Here is a 24,218-nt window from a genome sequence, read left to right as displayed (position 1 = left end):
TTTTGTGTTGCGGTAATTGAATCATTTTAAATGTTGCAAAAATTTGTCAATAGCCATTTTGTAGTAAAAATAAATTCTAGCACTATTATATACATGATGTATAGGTCTCTATCTTTGCAGTTAGAAAGCTAAACTAAGTCATAAAGAGTTGCTTTAGTACTGTTGTAGATATATTATAATCCGGATTACCTCCTTAATCTAGAACTCAGTACCAGTACCTGCAAGGATACTGAAAAAGAGAATCGGAAATTTAACACTAAGAATGCATCCTCAAGTGTCAGATATCTAACAATGCTCTTATGTAACATCACAGATGCATTTGTGTGTGGTGAATAATTATTGACCGTAATGTATTACCTTGTGAGATCATCTACATCAATTATCTTGAAACTGGTGACAAGTTGGGGTACTTTCAATTCGAATTGATGACCAGTAATGGAGGTATTGTATGTGAAACAATTGTTTGCTTAGGATGCAGAAGAAAATTGTCAACATCAATGTCACTGCAAGAGATGGTTGTCCCAGTGGATGGTATATAGAGCTACTCACTTAGCTTCAGTTATCAAGGCAATGATTTAAGTATTAGTGTTTGTTCCTCTACCTTAAGCTTCTTCTCCATTAATGTAACTATATAGCGTGTGGGATATTAGCTAGCTCAGGCATTTCAAAAAATTTATGCCATGTTTACTACTAACAGGTATAGCTACAACATTACTCAGTAAAATAATTAAGTCAATTTGTAGGTAACTTATCACACACATTTGAGTGCAGGGAATAATTCTACTCATTACGTACCAGCATTTTGTACTCCAATTAGCAATTGCCTACTAATCACATATAGAGACCACCTTGTAGTGCACATCTATCCAACTGTGTCTGACCATAATAATTGACCACTCTAGTTGATGTACATAAAAGGCTTCATGTCAACAATTTTAATTTGCTACTCCCAAAATAAACACTTGTTAGTAACACTTCGAGGTTTCTATTGTCAGTTTATTTGATTAGCTATTTATTATTTCATTTAACTATATCATGAAATTTTATGAACACACACACACACACACACACACACACACACATATTAAAAATTATAGCTATAGTATTGAGCAACTCAATAATATGTTTGATCACTTTAGTCACAAAGCCAGTCATTGAAATACTCTTGCTGTAGCCAGTGCTGGTTTATGTACTGCAGCAAATTTTTTATCAGCTTCTGATACATCCTCGCAATCATTATCATCAGGTGATGCTGCAGAAGAGCCATCTGTTACTTCCAGTATATTGGTGGAATTCTTATTCTCAACAGATGAATTAGCTGCAGTGGAAAATTTAGCTGTTGTTTCAAAGCAATCATTTTCCAGTTCAGTAGCGTCTTCTAGTACGGGTTTAGTGTTCATTAACGTGCAACTAGCACAAGTTTTTAGTACACTTTTCTTTGTGCTTGAATAATCCTTTGACTTTGATGACAAAGTATAATCTGACTGTGACATTGGAAATTCACTGTGATATGGGTTTTTGCTCATCCTGCTCATTCTTTGACCAATTGTATGGATACTGATGGGCTGTATTTCTGAGTAACTACTACTTAATGAAGTTTCTGATGGATTTTTCATTACTTTTGTTTTGTTGGCTGATAATAAAATAGCCCTTTGCCACTTTTGTTTTGGATTTAGTGGTTGATCAGAGTTGGCAAGAAGTGATTGTTTTTGGGCTTGCAATACTACATCAGCCATATTTTGAGGTTTCTTACTAATTCGGAAAGAAACATATCTTGAAGCAAGTCGGAGAGCACGTTGCTTGACATTTTGAGAAACTTCTGGCTGTATCAGTTTAATGTTCTGATCTTTAGACACTTCACGAGCTACATTGACACGTTCTAGTAATTGTTTTTGTCTAAAGCGCAAATCTGCTGGTGTACTTGGTGTGGATGTAGTGCTAATAACTGCTGGAGAAACAGTTTCACATTGTTGGCTCCAAGAAGTTGACTTAGGTAAACTAGGATCAATTTTTGGCACCGTAGTAGAAGTACTAAGATTCTTTTGCATTGAATCACTCAGTCTGGTAGTTGTGACATTTGGTGTGTCAGGTTTCCAGATTACATGAAATTCATCATCATTGAGAAACTTACTCTGGAAACGTGATGTACGATGTTGAAGATGCAAATCTTTAGGTTTTCGAGAAAATCGCTGTCTTGTACTTCTTCTTTGTAGTTTATGATGTGTTTTGCTTCCAGCTTCAGTTCTATCTGTAGATGGTTTTCCTCTCACAAGTAATTCAAGATTAGAAGAATTCCCTGTTTCTGGTAAACTGAATGAGCTGGCTTGTTTCTTGAATAACTCATGATTGGTGTCTTGTCTACCTTGGGATCCAATAGAGTAGTCTTGTAACTTCTCAAGTTGCAAGTCTGAGCCATTATTATATGTAGTGGTAGGATATGGTTCTTCTTCTTCAACAGTAGGCAAAGATAGCTTACTATGTTGTTGTTTGGAGAAAATGATGCTAGTTGAGGTATTTGTCTTATTGTTACCATTAAATTGTTGACCTTGTGCTACAAGAGGAGCTGTGTTTTCTAATTCTATATCATCAAAGTATATTTCATCATCTTCATCAATGTCACTGTAATATTCATCTTGATCGCTATTAGTTGCACTACCAATTTCTGTCATTTGAATGTCAGACACCGTCTGTTCACTCTCATTTTCTGTTTCTGTTGGAGATTCAAGTTTCAACCACTGGTCAAAACTAGATATTCTACTGTAAGACCTGGAAAGAGGCAACAGCATCAATGTATTTGTCTATTGTCTTTTATATTAATATGCAATTAAAATAGACACAGCATTATTTAACATATTAATTTACACATTACTCAGAAAAGTTTGCTTTGTATTTTCGGGACCTACAAGGAGGTTGAAAACTTGTATAGCAGGGAGTAACTTAGTGAACACCATTTCTATACAAACTCATTATAGTGACCAACTCAAACATATATTACTGACATGGCAATATCTTACTTAAAGAATATAGCCTGAAGTCGCCGAAGTGCAGGACCAAAGTCGGCATGTCTGATCCACATTGCTATCACTGCTAGTATGAGATAACCAACTGTCATCAACAGCAAAATCTGTTGACAAATTATACAACATCTACTATAGTAGTAGTACATTTACAACTATAAAACATACTTTATCTACTACAAATGCACATTAATTATACAAACTCATGAATTTGTAGTACACTTTATAAGATATACATATTACATGTATATGTGTATACTAGGGACATGTACAAAGGATCAAAGCCTATATAGTCAGAATCAGCGTTGAAACCGGGTCGGGTCATCCGGGTCATCCGGGTCACATTTTCTCCGGGTCATCCGGGTCTGACCCGGTTTACAATTTATCCGGGTCTGACCCGGATTGGATCACGTGAGAAACGAAATTGTTCGTTTGACAACGTGGAACTTATAAACGCTATCGCGTAGCTCTTTCGTGAGCCACGCCTATTTGTTAGTAAGTGCAGTATGTAGCATGAAACTGAGGGTATCTATGGTGAGGGGGGTAGCTATTGTCAGTAGGTGAAGACTTTTTTTTTTTTTTGGTCTTTAACCTACAGCCTAGGCTGAAGTTGCAATATTTACTCAACACGAATCGAACGCTCAAAATGTAGACTCGTTCGCTCGCCCGAGACTAGCCGAAACACGTCTCGGCTTTAATTAATCCGGGTCAATCCGGGTCAGTGGGTCATCCGAGTCAGCAGTAGTGACCCGGTTTCAACGTTGGTCAGAATCTTGACAACAAAACTGTTAGCAGAAAATTCTACACCAGGACAACTGACATTCTAGGCAAGCACCTAAATGAACCACACAACTTGGGATTTGGAATTGTCTCCGCATTCAACCTAACATGACTTTAATAAAAATAACCTTAAACGCAAACAACTACAAAGATGTGATACAATGTGTCAAGGGTGACAAATGTGGGCTGTTCAATTCCTGTGTTATATGGATTCTCATGTGGGCACTCATAAACATTAGTTCAACATGCAACCACTCTCAATGAATGTATTTCTACACTATTCCAAGTTCACTTGATTTTTTGTACTTCAACTGCAGACAGATACTAAAACTCAGCAGCTAAGTCATCAGGAAATTACTGAAATTTACAGTGACTGCACTAATGCTTGTTGAGGAAGTTGGAGCAAGAGCAATAATCTGCATCTTGACTAGTACTGTTATCAGGCATAAGACTGTAAGCACACAACTACTACAAGCTGCTGTGTTTGTGAGCTTACTATATACTGCACTTCAATCCACTGGCAAAGTTACATAAAATTTGAACATTGCCTTTTTCATTTTTTTAAAAATCAATACACATGGTAGTGAGTAGTGCAGCCGCCAAGAAAGCTGGCACACCATACCATGTTGTGCATAGGCTCCATGGTCCCTTCTCAAAATTACACAATTTTTGTAATTGCCTTCCACTTTTGGTACCCCACACACCAAATCTAAACAAAATCATCTGATACAAAGATAGGATTAATTTCGTCATTTTTACATTTTTTTGCAGGGGCTTCAGTAAGTTTTTCTTCATTTTTTGCATACTTTACAAAACCAGTATAAACACAAATTTGTACCTCAACTGCTGTGAAATTTGGCATACATTTAGAGGTGAATTCATGGATTGTTTTAATGGTCACAGAGTTGTGGATGATAATTTGCATCAGAAAGACAGATTTTTTTGTCACGCCTACATGGGAATGATTGATAAACTAATGCATCTACAAAGTTTAACGGCAAAAAATCATACATGCCTACTACACTTCAATTTACAATAGCTTGGACCATCTGCGAAATTCAAAAGTACTGATATGTGTAGCTTTTCCTAAACAGTTACAATGTCCTAGACTATATGCAAGTCTTTAGTTTACTGAACACTCACTGTTACATGCAGAGCGGGGTTGGTTTCATTGAAATTGAACTGTGTCAAGGTGTAGTCCCCAGTGGAGACATAACACTCCAGCTCATTTCCTGCACAGTTTGAGTCAAACTCCTTTAACAGTAGATAAGAAGTTGAGGAGAAACCATAGTAGTTAGGATTAACAAAGAACAACCAACGATACCTGTGTACAGATAGGTATGAACAGAACTAAATAAGTTTTCCTTACAAAAAGAATGTATACAAATAGTGCACATATATGTGACCCAGTTTCAAGTATTTGGTGTATTGTAGCTTACCAATGGTTGAAGCTACGTGTACCAAATTTTCACGTATACTCAGCAATATTTTTGGCATAGTTTCATTTGTAAGTGTGATATTAATGTTTTCTTAATATTGCGAAATAATGCACAAGCTGTCATTAATTCTAAAATGATCACAATAACCTTCAGATTGAGCTACCTTAATGAATATACCAGAGAGTGACACTTCAGTCACCCTACAGGTAATAAGGATCTGATTTATATATTATACTGCATGTGATCTGCTGAATAAAAACCCAGCTAGTTGGCATTTTCTTGAATTCATATTATGGTTTCTTAGCTACATGTCTAGAAGGATAAATTGATGATCTGTTAAAGTTTCAGCTTTATTATTGAATGCAATTCTATAGCAACTATATTGAAAATAAACTAAAAGCACATCAGAAGTCATGAGTACAACAATCTATGGAATTTGGATTTGTCTCATCTTCACCATGACTCAACAAATTCATGATGGTATAGTGTTACAAGCAAGCAAGAAGGCTATTAAAGCTTGGAAATGGTGAAGCCACATTTTACTCCAATGTAAACAAGCACATGTAACTAGAGTTTTTGTGTAAGCCATACATGTCATTCTAGAGTCTACACTATCAACTCACCAAGGAGGCATGGATTCACGGGGTATAAAGAAGCCACTAGTAAATCCAGCTACTGAACTAATCACTGGTGACAGGCGGAATGCTATACTGGGGAATGCACAGAGTACAAATATTAGTAGAGCAATCCATGTCTGGTTGAGAGCCATATTGACAACTAACACTTGTAGATAAACTTCGAAACTGTATGATGACACCATTATTACCTAAAATAGGGAATATCAATTACAAAGTTTGTTCATACACGCAAGTACACATGCACACACACTCGCACACATGCATGCACACACGTACACACACAAACACATGCACGCACGCACGCACACACACACGCACACACGCACGCACACACATACACACACACCAGGAGGTACAATATTCCACCACAGAGAATTACTGGTATTAATCCTAGGAACACAAATCTAGCAAAACCCTGAATGACCAGATCAACAGAGTGTCCTATACCATCACTGTGTTCTAACTGGTACAGCTACATAGAGACAGAGTATATGTATCAATTGAAGTACTATAATTGTCTGGTCATAACTTACAGTGAGAGCCTGTGAGTAGTATTTGTGCATGATGGGGAACATGAAGAGAGCACTGGCCACTGAGTACACACAAAATCCTGACACTATCAGTAGAGCTGATGTTGTCTGAATATATACTGTACCTGTGAGAGGACAATGCATTATATAATCATAAAGCACAGTAGTGCTGATCAAGGACATTAGCACCTTTTCACAAAATCATATTGACTAGAAATCAACCTCAAAATAGCTTCATTGTGCCTTGGCAGTATTGGTTAGGTAGAATCAAGCCCAAAATTGTCTCCAGAATGGCTAAACATGCCTCAGATATGTAGGTTGCTATGGAATTTTAAAATCCTTTTATTCAGTGGAAATTTCTGCCGACAGACCGACTAACTACTGCCTTCAGACAAGTGTAACTTGATAACGGCTATGGCTACAAGCTTGATTTTTTTCACTATTCAACGTCACCTCAGCCCAACAGGCGCCTTTCGGCATACCGCAGTACATACAGCTTTGTCCTTTTTGAGTCCCATTTCTTTTTGCTGACAGCCCAAAGGGTCAATTCGTGGTAGCATGATGACTTCCCTACTTTGTAAACAGGAATTGTCCATAATTTCCATGGTGACTGGATTGATTGCAGAGGCACTTCTCCTACTGTTCTTCATTTGTAGTACTGTGTAATGGGCTGAACATAGTTGAAAGCGAAGTATAATGGCCACTAAATCAGTAATTGATAGTTGGGATGCATGTTTAGACAAAATATTAACTCTGGCACCATTCTTTCTTCTGATGCGGTTTATGAGTCTGATAGTACAAAATAAGTACACAAACAAGTATAAAGAAACATTAGGAACTTAAGTTCAATTGGGGATCACAGAAAAAGTATAAGGGAACAAGGGAGGTTGTCTATACACCTGCAGATATACTAGTGAACATTTAGTCCCTAATTCAGTCATGGGTATAGGGATTAAATGTCCACTAGCAGAGTTGGGGCAATTACTTTTTAAAAGTAACTCTTTACTACTTTAACTTGCAGCTAAAACTAATTAGTTACAGTTACATATTACCCATAAAACAAAGTAACTATAATAATATTACAATACTTTTGTGTCCACAGTCTTAAGCTGTCACATGTGCAACTACCACCATATCACATGATATGATTGTGTCGTTGGAATCTTGGCTATAATTGTATTTGAGAGAAAGAAGTTAGTCAATAAGCTTCATTCATTACTTCAAGGTGGGCTTTGTTACTTATTGTGGCTATCCATTGTGGCTAGGTGTTACTCAATGGATTCATAACAAGATTAGTGAGTTTGTTACTTGCTTAACATTAGACTCATTACAGTAACTTCATTACTTAGGTAATGCATCACATTTGTAAGTAAAGTATTACTAGCATAATTTGTTATATTACTTGGTTACCACAAGAAGTAATAATATTACGTAACGACACTGCACCCTAGTATATCTGCAGGTGTAAGCAACCTCCCCTGTTTCCCTACTTTTTTCTATGATCCTTAAAGTTTCTTATACTTGTGTAATTTATGTAAAGTGACAATTTCACACATGATGTCATGGCTTGTGAAATTAATGCTGGTTATCCTGAAATTTAAAAAAAAATTGTGTGGGATTCTATTATTAATTGTGGGCAAAATCATTCCTGTTTACATTCTATCTATTGTGCACATGTAGAAGCTGGTTCAATTCTAGATGTATAAAGAAATGGATATGTGCAGATAACAACTATTATAGGCTCCTCCCCATCTACTATTCGTGGTTAATGGATGTAAGTTTCTTCATCCCTCAATCCATAGCTTGAAAGTTTGTATTTCTGTATGAGGTAGTCAACCCAAATCTCACCAAAAATAAAAATAATAAATTACTGTCATGTAAATATGAGCTTTTTCTAAGGCAAAACATCTAGTAATCATGAACAGGCACAGCATTTAAATGATAATAATATGTAACCAGATCAGGGCCGCCCAGAGAAATTAAGGGGCCCAGGGCAAAGAGCTAAAGTGGGGCCACAAGAGCAAGGAGGTTTCCATTCTCACCCAAGCTGTAAGTTGAAGACCAAAAAAAAACAAACAAAAAAACAGGGCAACTGTGGGCGGCCCTGAGCCAGATTTTACAAAGCCAATCCAAATTACATCTGATTCAGGCAAAATCACATTAACACCACCAGTGGGTAGCTACGCTATGATACTATTGGTTTTAATTTTCAACATCATTTGAGGCTGGTTCATTAAGAGCCATCCTTTCTGCATGGTGTGGTAAGCTTGAATGACAATTTCTAGTCTTGATAAGGACTTGACTTGACGAGAATCAGTGGTGCACTGGTGGATGGTTTCTGGTCAAATGTTTCTATATTAATTCTGCTTTATATTAGCTACTGAGGAGACAGCACAGTCTTGTGACCTCATGTCAGGACTTCATTTGTGGCCTACCTCCATGTCTATCTGTTGCCCATGCCACCATCCATCCACCCTTTTGTGAGCACTCATGATTTCAGATTTTCTTATATGTTGGGAAACCCTACAAGCAGCTATGAGTACTGGGAATGCTCAGAAAGGTTATGTCTCTGTTCTCAAAACTTCTAATGTGCAATTTGGTTTTCCAAAATACGGTACATAATTATCTGCTCAACATATCATATTCATGCATTAGAAAACGCCACTAACCTAGTAGAAATCCATAAGATAAGAAGATCACAGGAAGGTAGGCTAGTTGTGGAATAGTAGTCCTCAGTGATGCCCTAGCCTCCAGTGTTGCCATACGAGTAAAGGTGGTACCTTGATTTTGAAATACTCTGTAATGACATAATGAAATAAAGGATCATTACAGGTAGAAAACTACATTATAGAAATAATTGTCAAATTTCAGTTTTGCTTACACGTATATGATTAAAGTGCATTGGAATTTGCAAACACATCAAGATGCCACTTACAGCTTCCTAAGTTTGTTCTTACATTTTTGCAAACACATACAAACACACATAACTATAATGATGCATGCATTTTGAACCCTATATAGCTGGTATTCCCCCTTCATGTTACACCTATGTGAGCACCTGTGGTATAGCAATTTTGGTTTAAAAAATATCAAGATATTTTTAGGCTGTTTCTTGTATTCCAGATGCTATAAAAGAATATATAATCTTAAGTTATAGTTTTACTAGCATATCTACTAAAGTTTATTGAGTTATTACCTGTAAAGTGCATTGTGCCAAAAAGACAGTTTAACCACACTTGAAGAAATGTTATATGACGTACTCTATACAATAATATACACTGTACCATATCAATCTAATACCTCCACTTCCCAAACATGGTGTATAAGAAGTCATCATCACTATCTGTGGTCTCTTCTTCCTCTCGTGACTGCTTAATAGCTTTAAATACTGCTTGTGGATCACCAGATTCTTCATAGTATTGTAATATAGCCTCCCTCATTGTACTGTTGCTCAACATGTCCATTATGACATCTGTAACAACAAAATGTGGATAATCATCCTGTGAATGCTATCCCACTAGGGACCTGTGAGAAGGCTTAAAGCCTGTGAGTACAGGGAGTCTGAAGCATGTTACTGAAACATGACGAATGCAGAAAAAAATTCCAGACCCAGTGGTGATTTGCTGGGGATCAAGTCTGGGATTTTTTTCTGCATTCTTCATGAGTACACAACTGCATGTGCTAGGGAATATTAGGTGCTTTAAATTTCAGTAGGGATCATAGAAATTAAAAAAGGGATGATACAAGGGTACTTAACTTATCATAGTTTGTCAATAGCCACAACAGAAACACAGATTAAATGTCCACTAGTATAACTACACATGTAGGTGATGTCCCTTGTTTCATCACTTTTTATTTCTATGAATTTAAAACTCCTTGTACATGTATGTTTTACTTGATTTGCATAATATATGATTGGTGAACCTGTATGTACTGTATCAAACAGACAAATGGTACCAGACATGGCACAAAATCATTTTTTCAACTGGATACATGACCTGGATGCATGACCTGGTTATTGTTTATGGAATAGTAGCCATGTTGTTTTGTTTTCAGCAATGTTATAAATAAAGAACAGTACAAGAAGTGCCTCTGCAATCAATCCAGTCACTAAGGAAAGTTCCTGTTTTAAATATAGTGTATTTGAGCTAAAGAAACCATAAAGGTACTATCATAAATTAATATCTATGTATGCAGTATTGGAGAAAGATATGGGACACAAAGGAGGACAAAGGCGTGTCCATAATGCAAGCATTGTAGCTGCTGTGGTAGGCAAAAAGGCATGTCTCAGGCCTAATAAGTTTGAATGGTGAAGCAATCTAGTTACATAGTGTTAACCAATGCTTGACTGAAAGCATCAGTCAGTCAGTCAGTCAATCAGTCAGTCAGTCAGTCAGTCAGTCAGTCAGTCAGTCAGTCAGTCAGTCAGTCAGTCAGTCAGTCAGTCAGTCAGTCAGTCAGTCAGTCAGTCAGTCAGTCAGTCAGTCAGTCAGTCAGTCAGTCAGTCAGTCAGTCAGTCAGTCAGTCAGTCAGCCAGCCAGCCAGTCAGTCAGTCAGTCAGTCAGTCAGTCAGCCAGCCAGCCAGTCAGTCAGTCAGTCAGTCAGTCAGTCAGTCAGTCAGTCTGTCTGCCAGTCAGTTGGTCAGCCAATCAGTCGGTCAGTCAGTCAGTCAGAAGAAAATTGACTTGATATATGCATGGCCAAAAACATTCTAATAACATGTAGTATTTTGACATGTTTTAACATGTCACGATGGTGAATGACTTTGATCTAATGTACATAGAAAATGTGAATCTTGACCACTTACCAGTATTTCTTCCAGGGCGATAGATTCCTCTACCTATATAGCATAGTAGCTGGAAACAGGAGCTGAGTCCATAGTTTTAGTGGTGATTTATAGATCAAGTCGCATATACTACCATACTTTTGTATGGGGTTTGCAATAATCTTTCACCATAAAATTCTTGGACACGCCACTAACCAATGCAGCAAATTGATCATTCTTTCATTTAACAAATAGACCACGCATATAGTCTATTCTATGGTGACTTGTCAGTTGCATGTAGTATCATTCTGAAGGCATATTTGAGCTTAATTATGCCTACACAGTACTTCCAAGCTGTTGTGAAAGAAAAGTGAGGCTGGTTTTTGTGTTGGCAGAAAAGTGCAAACTTTCACGGCTGTTACACAGTGTTACCATACTGTATTATAATATGTATCTGTAAATACAGCAAGGAGGTTGCGATAAGATTTAAGACCGTAAATAAGTAACTTCTTATGTAGCAATAAAACAAAAGGGTGACTCAATGCTATGGTATGTAGCAGTCATTGTCTACCCAGTAGCATGATTGTCCAATCAAGTGAAACCTAGGGCTGCAAAGTACAAGTCTAAAACACTTTTTGTCAAAATTTAGAAAACAACTGCCCTTTTAATTCAAGGCCACACAGCTTGTTTGTACATATTTTTTTCTGATATATACAGTTGAAGAATAAAGACAAGCCAACATCATGATGGAATACCCATCCAGCTTCCATGCACACAAATTCCAAGTTTTTACCTCACCAGGATTGAGGTAATAATAGACTAGTAAAACCAACCTTCAAAACTGGCAAGTCTGGTTTCCGCAGCAGGTTCTCTTGTGAACATTCAATGGCCATGGCTTTGTAAGAATGGTATTCAGTGAGCTTGTAAAGCCATGGAGAGCCAGCTAGTCTTATTCTTCAAGCAATTTGAGGGCAAAGAAGGGAACATATAGACTCCAAATCTGACCTTGGCCTTCATGCCCCACCCACTCCCCTTATGTCTACCAAATGTAACATTACTACCGCTTCCCACAACAAGGCATATTCTGGGCATTGGAAACTCATAGTGATAGCTAATAAACAGACAAATACCTGGAATAAATTTTCTTTACAAATACATAGCTTACATTTAGACACTAGGAAGTTAAATGACTGCAATAGCCATATCTATAAACAATGTTTTGCACAGATTTTGTCACAGAACCATTGTCTCAAATTAATAACTAAACTTAGGCCAAATTAAATCACTCCAGCACTGTGCATTACACATATACAGGTACTGTACCTGCAGGATTTTGATCCTCTAGTAGTGGTAGTACAAGTCCCTTCTCTAAGTACTGAGCCTTCAATGCTGTGATGAATACTTCATAAGCCTTGAAAGGACTACCATGATAAGCCACCTATATGGTATAAAATTCTAAAACAAATACACATAGACAAAGTCTCATATGCATGCACCTATAGGCCACTTTATGCATGCTCAATCTTTATGTACAGTTATACGAATACACATCAACTGACCAGATCTGAAGTGGGGCTGAAAACTAAGAAAAAAGTTATAGACTCCAATAGAATGTTTGAATACTCTAATAGAGCAGTCAAAATGTGTTCTAATTATTGTCACCCAGACTGACAATGAACCTATTAATTCTCAGTTTATAGCTTACCACAGTACTAGCACTTCACACACTGTCTATGTGCTGTTTGCACCGTTTATAAATGCTATATACGTAGTCCGGTACAGAGATACAGTACTGTAGACACCAGTTGTTACTTGTACATGGTTAATAAATGTGTTTTTAGCGGCACGCACAGTATACGTACATTATAGACCTATTTATTAAGCACAAATAGTTAAGTCACTGCTACAATCTCATGCTATGTAGAAAGGATGCAGAAGATCATCAGAACAAACCTGATTATATACACTACAATCAAAATTTCTTCAAAGTGTGTGTTTCACTGATTGTTGGTGTCCAAATCACATGATAACACTCTCCTAGCTAGTAGTCATTTATGCATGCACATGTTTAAACAGTGTTGCAAAATTGGTAAATAATTTCTCCAAAAATGACAAGCCTAATAACCAGTGATACACATAGTAACACTACTGAAATAGCCTTTGGAGATGGTATATGGCTACATAAGTTGAACAGATATTCTTTAGTTGATTGTTTCTTACAGGTCAACTTTCAGATATATCATAAAAGATAAAACTACAGCTGCATCTCACAAGTTCCTGCATCAGAGAAATTCTATACCTACCCCTTCAGTTTGTTCTAATACTATGCACACACATACACACATAATAATTATACATTGTAACACACACCTTTCCTTCACATAACATTATTAATCTAGTGAACATGTGAAAGATCTCCATACGAGGTTGATGGATGGTCATGATAACTGTTCGTTGTGAATCAGCTAATCTGTTCAAGTAGGTCAGTAGCTCATATGAAGAGGCTGAGTCCAGACCTACAATACACACAATGATTAATGGTACTAATAGAGCATATACACCTGAGGTAGGCTCATCGAGGAAGATGACACTTGGTAGTCTTAACAATTGCAGAGCTATAGTCAACCTCTTCTTCTGTCCACCACTCAGTCCTGGACCAACTGTACCACCAACTACAGTATCAGCTAGTTCTTGCAGACCAGTCTGGAATTAAAGGGTATCAACGACAGTTTTAAAAAGAGGAATACTGAATATATAAATTTAAATGACAAGCAGTTATTGTTTGTGACAATCTGATCTAGTCATATTTGTGGGAAAAACCACTACTCAGTATAAAGAGCTCCCAAAGAGAGTAACTATCTTGGGTGTTGAACTATGTAGGCAATACATATCTAACTGCATTTAGGAATTTCCTCACTTTACTAGTTTTGAGAAAAGGTGTCTGGTTTTCTCAGACCTGTTCATATAATGTTATTAAGTGCTAAGATACGCAATTACAAAATGTATATAATTGCATGTGTTTATTGAGAAAAAACAGATATCCTAACAGGCATACCTACCTCATTCATGACTTGTTCAATTCGTTCAAACTTCTCCCTCATAGAAAATGACAATCTCATCTGGGAAGCTAGTGTCAGGTTCTCCCTCACAGTTAGTTCCTCATAATAAGGCATTGCCAGTTGTAGTACATAACCAGTATTGGCTATATACCAGTCCCTAATATTATCCAGCCCATGTCCATTAATAAATATGTTGCCCTATGGAGCAGAGAAGATGTATATGAACATGTATGCAAAACATTGTACATTTAATTATGTATCATAACCTTCTGCATAGTAACCACATCTTGTGCTGTTAGCTTTCTTACAAAACAATTTTCAGTTAGAGAAAACCTTAGGCCAACGTATTTAAGTTTCATAGTTTTCTTTCTTTTTCCTTTTTAGCTTATCACAATTTAAATACTGTTTTTCAAAATATTTATATTAAAAACTCATGAGTTGATGAATGGGCATTGCATACTTAGTGTAAGGGACCATGAGTCACACACCACAGTACGTCGTACAGTTCCCACTTCTATATGTTAAGTGCCATCAAAATATGTAAATTTATAGATGCTGGTTACTGTCTTCTGGCCCTGTTTGATGGGCCATAAGTTGTGCGAAACATGCAATCGCATAATGACAAATGGCACAGTATGAATAGAGCTTTAACTAGGCCAGGACAACTATGTGATTATTAAGATGTTCTACCATGGCAACATTATCAGCAGTGGCAAAGCAAAAGTGTGTGATTTACAGTCCCGTATACTATAGTAAATGCAATGGTTGAACCAAATTACAGTAATTGCTTATATAAATAAATATTATATGTGTATATAGCTATATATAATTTTGATGTCATACTATTTTTCTTTTACCTTTGTGTTGCCATATTTCCTGTGACCCGTGAGTAGGTCCAGAAAAGTTGTCTTGCCTGAACCTGTAGCAAATAAGTGCGCACATGCAAGCACATCATGTAGACAGCACAATGGTGGGCATATAGATTATGTATAATGTAATAGTTATACTATAGGCAAGACTGCTTTGTCTGATATATACACATGAGCTTGAGTTCAGGGTTCAACGTTCGCATTACATTTACAAAACTAAATACGTACCATAATTGATTTCATGAAGCATGGCTATTATATAGAGATTACAAAGTAGCATTCGGTACTAGATTTTTTGAAATGGAGTCAAAATCCAATTGCTTTTTAACCACCAAAAGGCTTTTCTATTACAATTAATCCACAGCATACAGTAACGTGTAGATCAAGATACTCTAATAGTACAGTCAACCTAATAAAGCAGTCAGTTTATACTATCTGTATCTGTCTGTATGGTTTCCAATAATTCTACAACTGTGATTGCAAAATTCTGACTTCCTCGGCTTTAGTCTTCTGATAGGTCCCTAATAAAAAAGCAGTTATGGTGGCAGCTAAAAACAATGGGATTAATTGTTAAGACAGCATTATTGAATGTGTCACTGTTAATGACTAATGTGTTTTCTTCTACCTGCAGATAATTTACTCAAAAGATTTGGTCCAAAATAAGCTGTGTGCATATATGTACATGTAGGTACCATTCTCTCCTACACAAACACACACAATACACTTATATATACACTCACCAGATGGACCCATAATAGCAACAAGATGTCCAGGATTAAAATATAGTGAAATTCCTTTCAGTATCACTTTCACTTTCTCCTTGGATTTGGAAGTCATATTTCTATTTCCGCTGCAGTGTTCTCCAATAAGTTTTTGCACAACATCACCAACTGCTGGTACAGTCATTGATTCTTCATCAAACAACACAGAGGACACTCTACTACTGCTGCCAGTCTCTGACTCTATGTCCTTGTGGTTATCACTGTAGGCTGGAGGGGAGGTACATAGCAGTGATACAAATGTAAAGCATTTTCTTTACTACTTATGTAAATCCTACACAGTGTTATAATGTGTTACTGCATACTGACACCTTGGCAAAATGAAATGGGACACAAAGGAGGACAAGGCAAGTCCAAGATACATACATTGTATGTACTGCGGTATGCTAAAAGGCACCTGTTGGTCTAAAGCACTGTAGAACTGTGAAAAAATCAAGCCAGTAGCCTTAGCCATTATTGAGTTATTGTATACTTGTCCTTAGACATTAGATAATTAGTTGGTTATCGCAGTCTGTAGAAAATTGCATGAATAAAGAAATTTTTAAAAATATTTACAGCTATCTATTGGAAGCATTTTGGGTCACAATCAAGGAACTTTTGAGCTTGACTATACCTAACCAATACTGCCAAGGTATCATGAAGGTGTAGTAATGGGTGTAACGCTGGTTTCTGGTCAAATTTATTTTTGAAAGTGCAAACCTTCATGATCCCTAATATGTAGTACTACTGTACTGCATGATATGGTTCCCAATTAAATGTATGTGGAATTTCAATGATGTAAATCTCTAAGTAAGTACACTATACCTATGCTTCATTTCGCTTGTATTTAACTAAATAGCTAGTGCACTAAATCAGGAGCACATATGTGCCAAAGGGAATTCTATTCATAAATATCAAAATATAACAGTAATTAAACAAAAGTGAATAGACTAATCCGGTGCCCTACAAAACTGTTTTGGCTATGTAGATACATCACTGAATGAATCAAGATACTATCATCCTTCTGCTAGGTAACCATGTTACACTATGGTGGGTACAGTGCAGTATGTATAGTTCTCAGGATAATGAAGACAAAAACCGTCATAACAATTGTATTATAGGCTAGTAGTGTCTTAACTACTACGAAATATATTTTATGTAATGATTCAGTTACTTCCTATCTACAGTACATACATTACAATTTTCTTGATATTAGCCAGCTGTATAATATAAGCAACACGTACTTGTTATAAATCACTTACTTGCAACTCCATTAGTAACTTTAGGACCAATCGTTTCTTCTTCATTAGCAACATCACCTACCATCTTTCTTTCATCACCGCAATCATCACTATCACCATCAAAATTATTATTTTCGCTGTCAGTGCTGATAGATGGCAATACCATAGGCATGACATCATAATCTGATTTGTGTTTCTTGTGGTTGAAGGGTACAGAATAATGAAGGTCCAAACAGGCAATAGAAATCTTGTCTACACATTCTGGAAACTGTAACAAATTTACATATAAAACGACAAAGTAAGTGATTAGAGTATCATAATTGTCATAATTCAGCAACAATATTTGTGATCAAGTCTACAAAAATAAGGCATGTGGGTACAAACCACACATCTCGTCACATAACAGATCATAGTAGCTACTAACTGGATAGAATAACTGCTTTATGTAATATTTATTATAAAGTCATTTAATTAATGTTATCGATTATTTGAAAAAGTAGTAAAAATTTAGCTATGTGTCCACATGTCCTATCTTCTCACGGTTGCATATTTTACCTGTGTCGTTGAATAGCTATACAACATCTTTACCATCTCTACACTTTTTACTATAATCTTTTTTGTGACTGCCAAACTAGCAAGCTGGTGCTAAAAACTACTAGGCTCCGAATTTAATTAATTCTTCTATTCTAAAATATTGTTTTAAGCTAACCCCTTTTGGTAAACGCCATTGGCTAAACCTTTTAAAATATGATGAACTACTAAAGATAGATATTTTCATACAATCTTTAGCAGATCCTCCCTTTGTCACAAAATTATCCAAATTTGTTTCTCCAGTGCCTTCAAGCATGTTAATTAACTATTGCTTTAGTGATGCCAACTTCTCTAACTTCCATAGACCCCATTGTGCACTAAGGCGTGACATTTTATTACATTATCGAAATGGTGCATCCGCCATTTTTCGAGGGAAAATGTATTCGTTCCATGTTAGAAATTTTTAAAAACGTAATGCAAAGTAATTGTACTGAAAACCAGAGGAGTGCTAGTTATTAGGTAAAAGTACATACCATACTTGTTGCATGGCAAGTTATCTCACCTAGGGAAGGTTTTTGCAATAGAATGCTCGATATTTTTGCCCTCAATTCCTTCCAAAATCCCCTGTATGTCATCATGAATCTGAAGCCATAGTAACTTTTTGCTTGACCACGCTTTAGTGCACATGGAGTCTATAAATTCCTTGTTAAGGTCTAAGATGGTATGGTACACCTGTGAAACTGTAAAATAATACTGTGAGGTGATTCTTGATCTCACATACCATCAGACACTCTCACATAATTTGATGGTTATATTTTCATCATACCATATACATAAAATTTTTTGAGGGACGTAATTTTCACAGATTTCGTGATTGTTTAATTGGCTTTCCGTGAAATTTTCATCCTTGAAAATTAACAATTATCAAGGTTAGCTCTATGCTTTTCAATAGATAACCTCAGTGAAAAATGACTGATCCTCAAAAATAAAACCGTGAAAATCTTGAAAATCAAAAATTACATACCTCGAAAATTTGTACATACATGGTACATGTTACTTTCCATTGAGAAGGATCTCACTCATAAAGAAATTTCACTATATCTTCAACTGCACTTTACAGGTTGAGGTCTTTGTTTACTGTAACTACAATAGCTACATAGACTAATAGCTGTAATTATCAGGTCTCAGAGTAAAGCTCAGCTGTCTTTCAATGCCAACCCATAGCATGCATAGTTAACACAGTGTATTCACCTGATGAATGGCATTACTTGTTTCAGCATCTTCAACCTTTTGTAAGAACTGACTCTGTTTATGCAACAACATCCAGTGCCATAACCAGAATACTCCTTTAATTATGAAACATATCAGTGTTACCATGCCAACAAACCAATAAACAAACACTGTAACTCCATCTTCCCAGAGAAATGACTCATCTTGCTCAAATCTAAGTTCTTCAGGACACATCTCATTACAATGAGTGAGGTAGCATGCCTCTCGGAATTGAACTGGATTTGTTGAATCAGCAGTATTTAACCAAATACCAATAGCATCACGTAGGGATACATTATACTCAATATCATCAGATGTGGCAGACAATCGCGTTAGTTTAAAATTGATCCAACGATCTTGTTCAATAGTGTGCCTGCATAATTCATTATATTTAATAATACATCTTACACTAGGGTATACTTCGGGTGATCAAATTGTACACTTGTGTGTATTAAGGACACAGAATTACTTATCTTAATGTCTGTCTTAACATCATGCAGTGTTAGCATTAGCATTTGGCTATAGGTTACTTGCCAACCAATTTCATCATTTGGCTGACAAAAATCCATTTGGTAAGGCAAATTTTTGAACTGCAGCTAACGTACAACAAAATAATCACTATTTTGCAAACATGCTTAACCAAATTCTGAATCTTATACTCTAGCAGAAACTCCTTAATTTGCTTCACACATTATAATTGGAATACTGCAACCCAGATTACTAACACATCATAATTATAAGTTGAACAGAAAAATTTTTTAGGTATATGAGTCCTTAAAAGGGAGTACATTGTTTGTTATTGTTTTGCTCAAAATGAAAATATTCAATGCATGTCTTTATAAATAATATGTAAAAGCATTCATCCTGTTGTTTTCATCCACCACAATAAACAAAAGCCATCTCCTATTCAATTAATAATGTATGAATAATAGCAGCTCACCTTATCAAAAACACATCATTACCGAACTCTAAAGAGTTAGTACCAAATAATCCATCATCACCCCAGAGTGTTGACGTAGCTAGGTAGACATGTTGTAGACAACTAGTAACATAATAACTGAGGTGTGGTGATTGGTGTGATGTGATATCTAATGTGCTGTTCATAACTCCGCCATATTCTCCAATTATCCGTAGGAAATTAAAGTTCAGCCCAACTGGTTCTGTTTCACCATTGTTTTCAAAATTAACTTCAAATGATGTCTCCTGAGCATTGAATGCTACAACACCATTAAGAGATTTTGACAGTATAAATGCATCGTATATACTAATTGCTACAAACGTGAGTACATTGTTTGGGTAATAATTGGAATTTGCAATTAGACAGTGTGCTGAAAGACAACAGGGAGTTCCTAATTCAATTGAATTACAAGGAGGATGATGAAGTAACAGAGAATACAAGGATGAAACATTGTCACCATTTGCTCTCTCTTGTTCCATAACATATTCTGTGATGTTGAAGTTTGCATCTCTTGAGACTTCGGATACGTTAGTGTAGTCTGTGAACATGCTATAAATGTTATCGTGAAAATTTATGAACCAGGAAGAGTCAGATAAGACTTTAATGTTGGCATTTGGTAAGTATTCCTTTACCCATTTAGCATGATTCAGTACTCCAATACCACCAGCACTGGATCCTGCTAATAGTACAGTACCGGTTGCATTGGTAGGAATCGTTTCACAGATAACACTCTGAAATATCATGAACCCTTTGAATATGAACTGAATGCTATCTGTGGCATTAGGAGCAAACTCAAAATTAGTGATGTCACCAAATCTTGTTACATCATCATCTCCTAACCACAGGTCACTACTACAATATGGTACAAGGATGTGGTTATAGTGGTGGAAGTCTGGATTAGTGTCTTCATTGGTGGACAAGATGTCAGTTCCTTCAATATAATGGTATTCATCATCAGTTAAGTCTTTGATTGAGGTCATTAATGGTGAAACTGTGTTCCTTCGGTTGTTGTCTTTGTTCTCATTCCAAGCTCTTGTCAGATCAAAATCCTGTGTGATCACACCACCCCCATATCTAGCACGTGTCTCAGGAGTGAAGTACCTATTGTATAATCAACATTTTTCATTTAAATAAAAGTGATTGTTTATAATATGTGGTAATGTAAAATGTGTTTCTTGTTAAACACACAAAACAGGTTTAACATAAAGGTGGATAGGTAATGACAACACACTTTGTTAGCTAAACATGGTAGATAAGCAGATAGCTAACATGTCGTCATTGTTAATAATATCATCACCTGTGATTTAAAATGTGTAGTAATAGCAGGTGGATCCACAGATGACATGCAGTCATGTAGGAGACCTACACAGTTAGTTTGTTGTTGACTAAGTACAGGCTATACCACCCACTGTATGCACATTAAGGAAGTGGGCGTTGAGATAGCAGAACAAAATCATATTACATTGAGCTTCCGTACAAGCTCTAGTGATCATCTCAGTTCAGTTTCAACTAAATTTGTCTGTTACATACAGAGTATAGTACACAGAATGTGTCTACTTAAGCAGGCTGTAGCATGTATAGTAGAAAAATTGTAGAATGCGTCAGTTTTTAAAGCATGGTTACTAGTAACTATGTAACTATTGTGACTAGTTGCTATCGTAACTTATAATTAGTTACTTTTGGACAAGAGATGTAACTAATTATATTACTTAGTTACTTTAATAGTTATATAACTTAGTTACTGGCTACCTCCAACTCTGCATGGATTCATGCCTACAGGCAATATCACATATTTCATTAAGTGGGCATGGCTCACAAGGAAGATGACTTGCTGCAAGACTAGACTATGACTCACACAATAACTGTACATGTATATAATCATGTGATTTGTGCACCAAATGATACTAATTACATGACTCCATGTAAGTATGCAGACAACAACAAACATGGATTTATGCAAATACAGATTGCAATATGCCTAATGATAAGGGAATGTGGTTACGAAAGAAGCTGGGACTAGACTATGATGTATTAATATGCCTCCCACATCCATCAAACTAATTGAATTCATTTCACGCATGATCCAATCTGGGTCAGACCCAGATGTTCTATAAGACAGGGATGACCCGGACAAAACGTGACTCAGTTGATATAACCAAGTCTCAACACTGCTCCAACACACACTGCTAGTGACGTTTTAAAATGGAAAATTACTTTAGTTTAGTTTTGATTAAGTGATTTTAGTTTTAGTTTACATTTACTATGTAATTAAGTAACTGCAGTTTGCCCATTAGCTAACATTTATTAATTCGTATTTTTCAAACACACACACACACACACACACACACACACACACACACACACACACACACACACACACACACACACACACACACACACACACACACACACACACACACACACACACATACACACACACACACACACACACACACACACACACACACACACACACACACACACACACACACACACACACACACACACACACACACACACACACAAAGTAGCTACCTCCTATTACAAGTCTCAGCAGAGTAGCAAGCACCTCCACCTTCAAGAAACACGAGCCAATCTGATGAAGAATCATTCCTGCGAATATAATACCCAGCTTGAGTAAAATCGTTGCACAACGCATCTGGGTTTTTGACATCATTCCACGTTAGTGCTTGCACATGAGACGGTGACATGCCAATGCAGATTAGTATCAGTAGATGAACGACCCCTACCAGCAGAGACATCTTCAAATGATTTGATCACTAGCTGTTGAGTAACTCAGTATGAAACCATCCAACACTGCATGACTCACTGTGGCAAAATAACTATTAACCGACCCTGCTCTTTAACTGAAATATTACAAGTCTCGCAACAAGTCTTGTCTCGCAATCGAAGCGTCTACCTTTGTTTTTCCATCCCAAATCATATGATACTCAGTATGAATATAGTTAGAGAGGATACACTCACTTATGCACACGACCTTATATGGAACAATCCCAGCCGCCAACTCAAATGCGTGGGGACTGGGAACAAATGTTTTAAAAAGATCGAGATACTCTAATAGAGCATTCAATACAATAATTCTTTTAGAGCATGCAGTCAGTTACGGGTTTCAGCCATATATGCCACATCTAACCATCTTACAACTACTTGCATTGGTACAGTAGCTAATTTCAGTCAGAATTGCTTCCCGTTGCTTCCTCGATCAATTTCAAATTTCTTAGAGAGCTAAGGGATGTATGCAACCAAAATTCAGGTCCTAGTTTGACATTACTAATTGCTTATGAACTTTGTACATGTATATAATATATCCACTGCCTCTTCATCCATAACATAATAATGGTCTGACCAGCTTTGTGTTTCACCACATTTAGCACCAATTTTTTTCTGCATTCTTCAACATTTCAGCATAGATAATATATCAGTAAGGTATACATTATCTATGGTTTCAGTTACATGTTTCTGACTCCCTGTATTCACAGGCTTTAGCCTTCTCACAGGTCCCTAGTGGGATAGCATTTAATAATAAATTAATGTCTAACTCCACATACTGAGTTACTTTAGCATAACATTAAATTGGCACACTTGAAACAGCATGTATATATGCTATTATATTATTGTTTCAATGTGCCAGTTTAACACATGCCGTGCTACACATGTGAAACATTGGTACTAAATGTGCTGAAACACAGAACTGGTATATGCTGTGGTCCTGTGCATGAATAGGTGGGTGTATCCATTCACTGGACTGGACTACTGGACTGGATTACTGGACTCACATACAATTTGCTCAAACGTACTTTTTTGACCACAAGCATCTCTTTCAACTACTAAAAGTGATTACATAGGGTAGTATAACATCTCATCTTGAGTATTAGAGGCACATACGTACAGCTAACCGTACATAGTCTTTTATTTTGAATTTATTTAAGCACAAGTGCTGAAGGTCTGTAGGACACCTGGTCCTACAGCCTGTTTAAAGATGCGTGTTTGAAAAAGTTAGGTGCTAGTTTTGGTGGTTTTTTTAATGGTATAACTTTGGTTTGAACTCTTGTCACAGTTACCGTATTTTTTTCAAATATGTGTAACCTTACTTTCTGTTTGAAAGTGTGCACAATGAGAAGCAATTCTTTGTAACACTACCCACTTGTTGCTATTTACAAAGAATATAAACCAAAGAACTGGCAAAGCTAGAGTGAACATGCGGACCGCTGAAAGGCTATAGGTGATTTCTATGTTACATAACATAATTGCATTGTAAAGTTATTATTGTGTGCTATTTTACAAGAAGGCTATAGAGAAGGCAGACGGGTGCATTAGTAATGTTAACAGTGCACAGTACTAGT

At 36.5% G+C, this 24,218-nt stretch overlaps 1 protein-coding gene across 2 annotated transcripts; it reads right to left on the bottom strand.

Moving 5' to 3' along the window:
• Positions 1–1,016: 1,016 nt before the first annotated feature.
• On the bottom strand, positions 1,017–22,833 carry LOC136259993 (uncharacterized). Of its 2 annotated transcripts, none has more exons than XM_066053589.1 (18): positions 22,390–22,833; positions 19,837–20,955; positions 18,879–19,269; positions 17,118–17,364; positions 15,838–16,086; positions 15,086–15,147; positions 14,229–14,426; positions 13,731–13,872; positions 13,540–13,685; positions 12,493–12,607; positions 9,705–9,876; positions 9,074–9,201; positions 6,408–6,529; positions 6,221–6,346; positions 5,860–6,062; positions 4,941–5,121; positions 3,015–3,124; positions 1,017–2,766 (listed from the first exon to the last, which is right to left on the bottom strand). In XM_066053589.1, the coding sequence occupies exons 1-18, from the start codon at positions 22,614–22,616 to the stop codon at positions 1,152–1,154; spliced, it is 5,553 nt and encodes a 1,850-aa protein (XP_065909661.1). In that variant the 5' UTR covers positions 22,617–22,833; the 3' UTR covers positions 1,017–1,151. The 2 variants fall into 2 exon arrangements, 1 of the variants encoding a protein (XP_065909661.1); XR_010703405.1 differs by having other exon boundaries at positions 2,709–2,766; positions 3,015–3,087.
• Between the last annotated feature and the right edge of the window lie 1,385 nt (positions 22,834–24,218).

Source organism: Dysidea avara, chromosome 1 (genome assembly GCF_963678975.1).
Source record: "Dysidea avara chromosome 1, odDysAvar1.4, whole genome shotgun sequence".
Lineage (NCBI taxonomy): Eukaryota > Metazoa > Porifera > Demospongiae > Dictyoceratida > Dysideidae > Dysidea > Dysidea avara.
The sequence above is the reverse complement of the archived record's forward strand: the minus strand, read 5'-3'. Positions and strand labels throughout refer to the sequence as shown.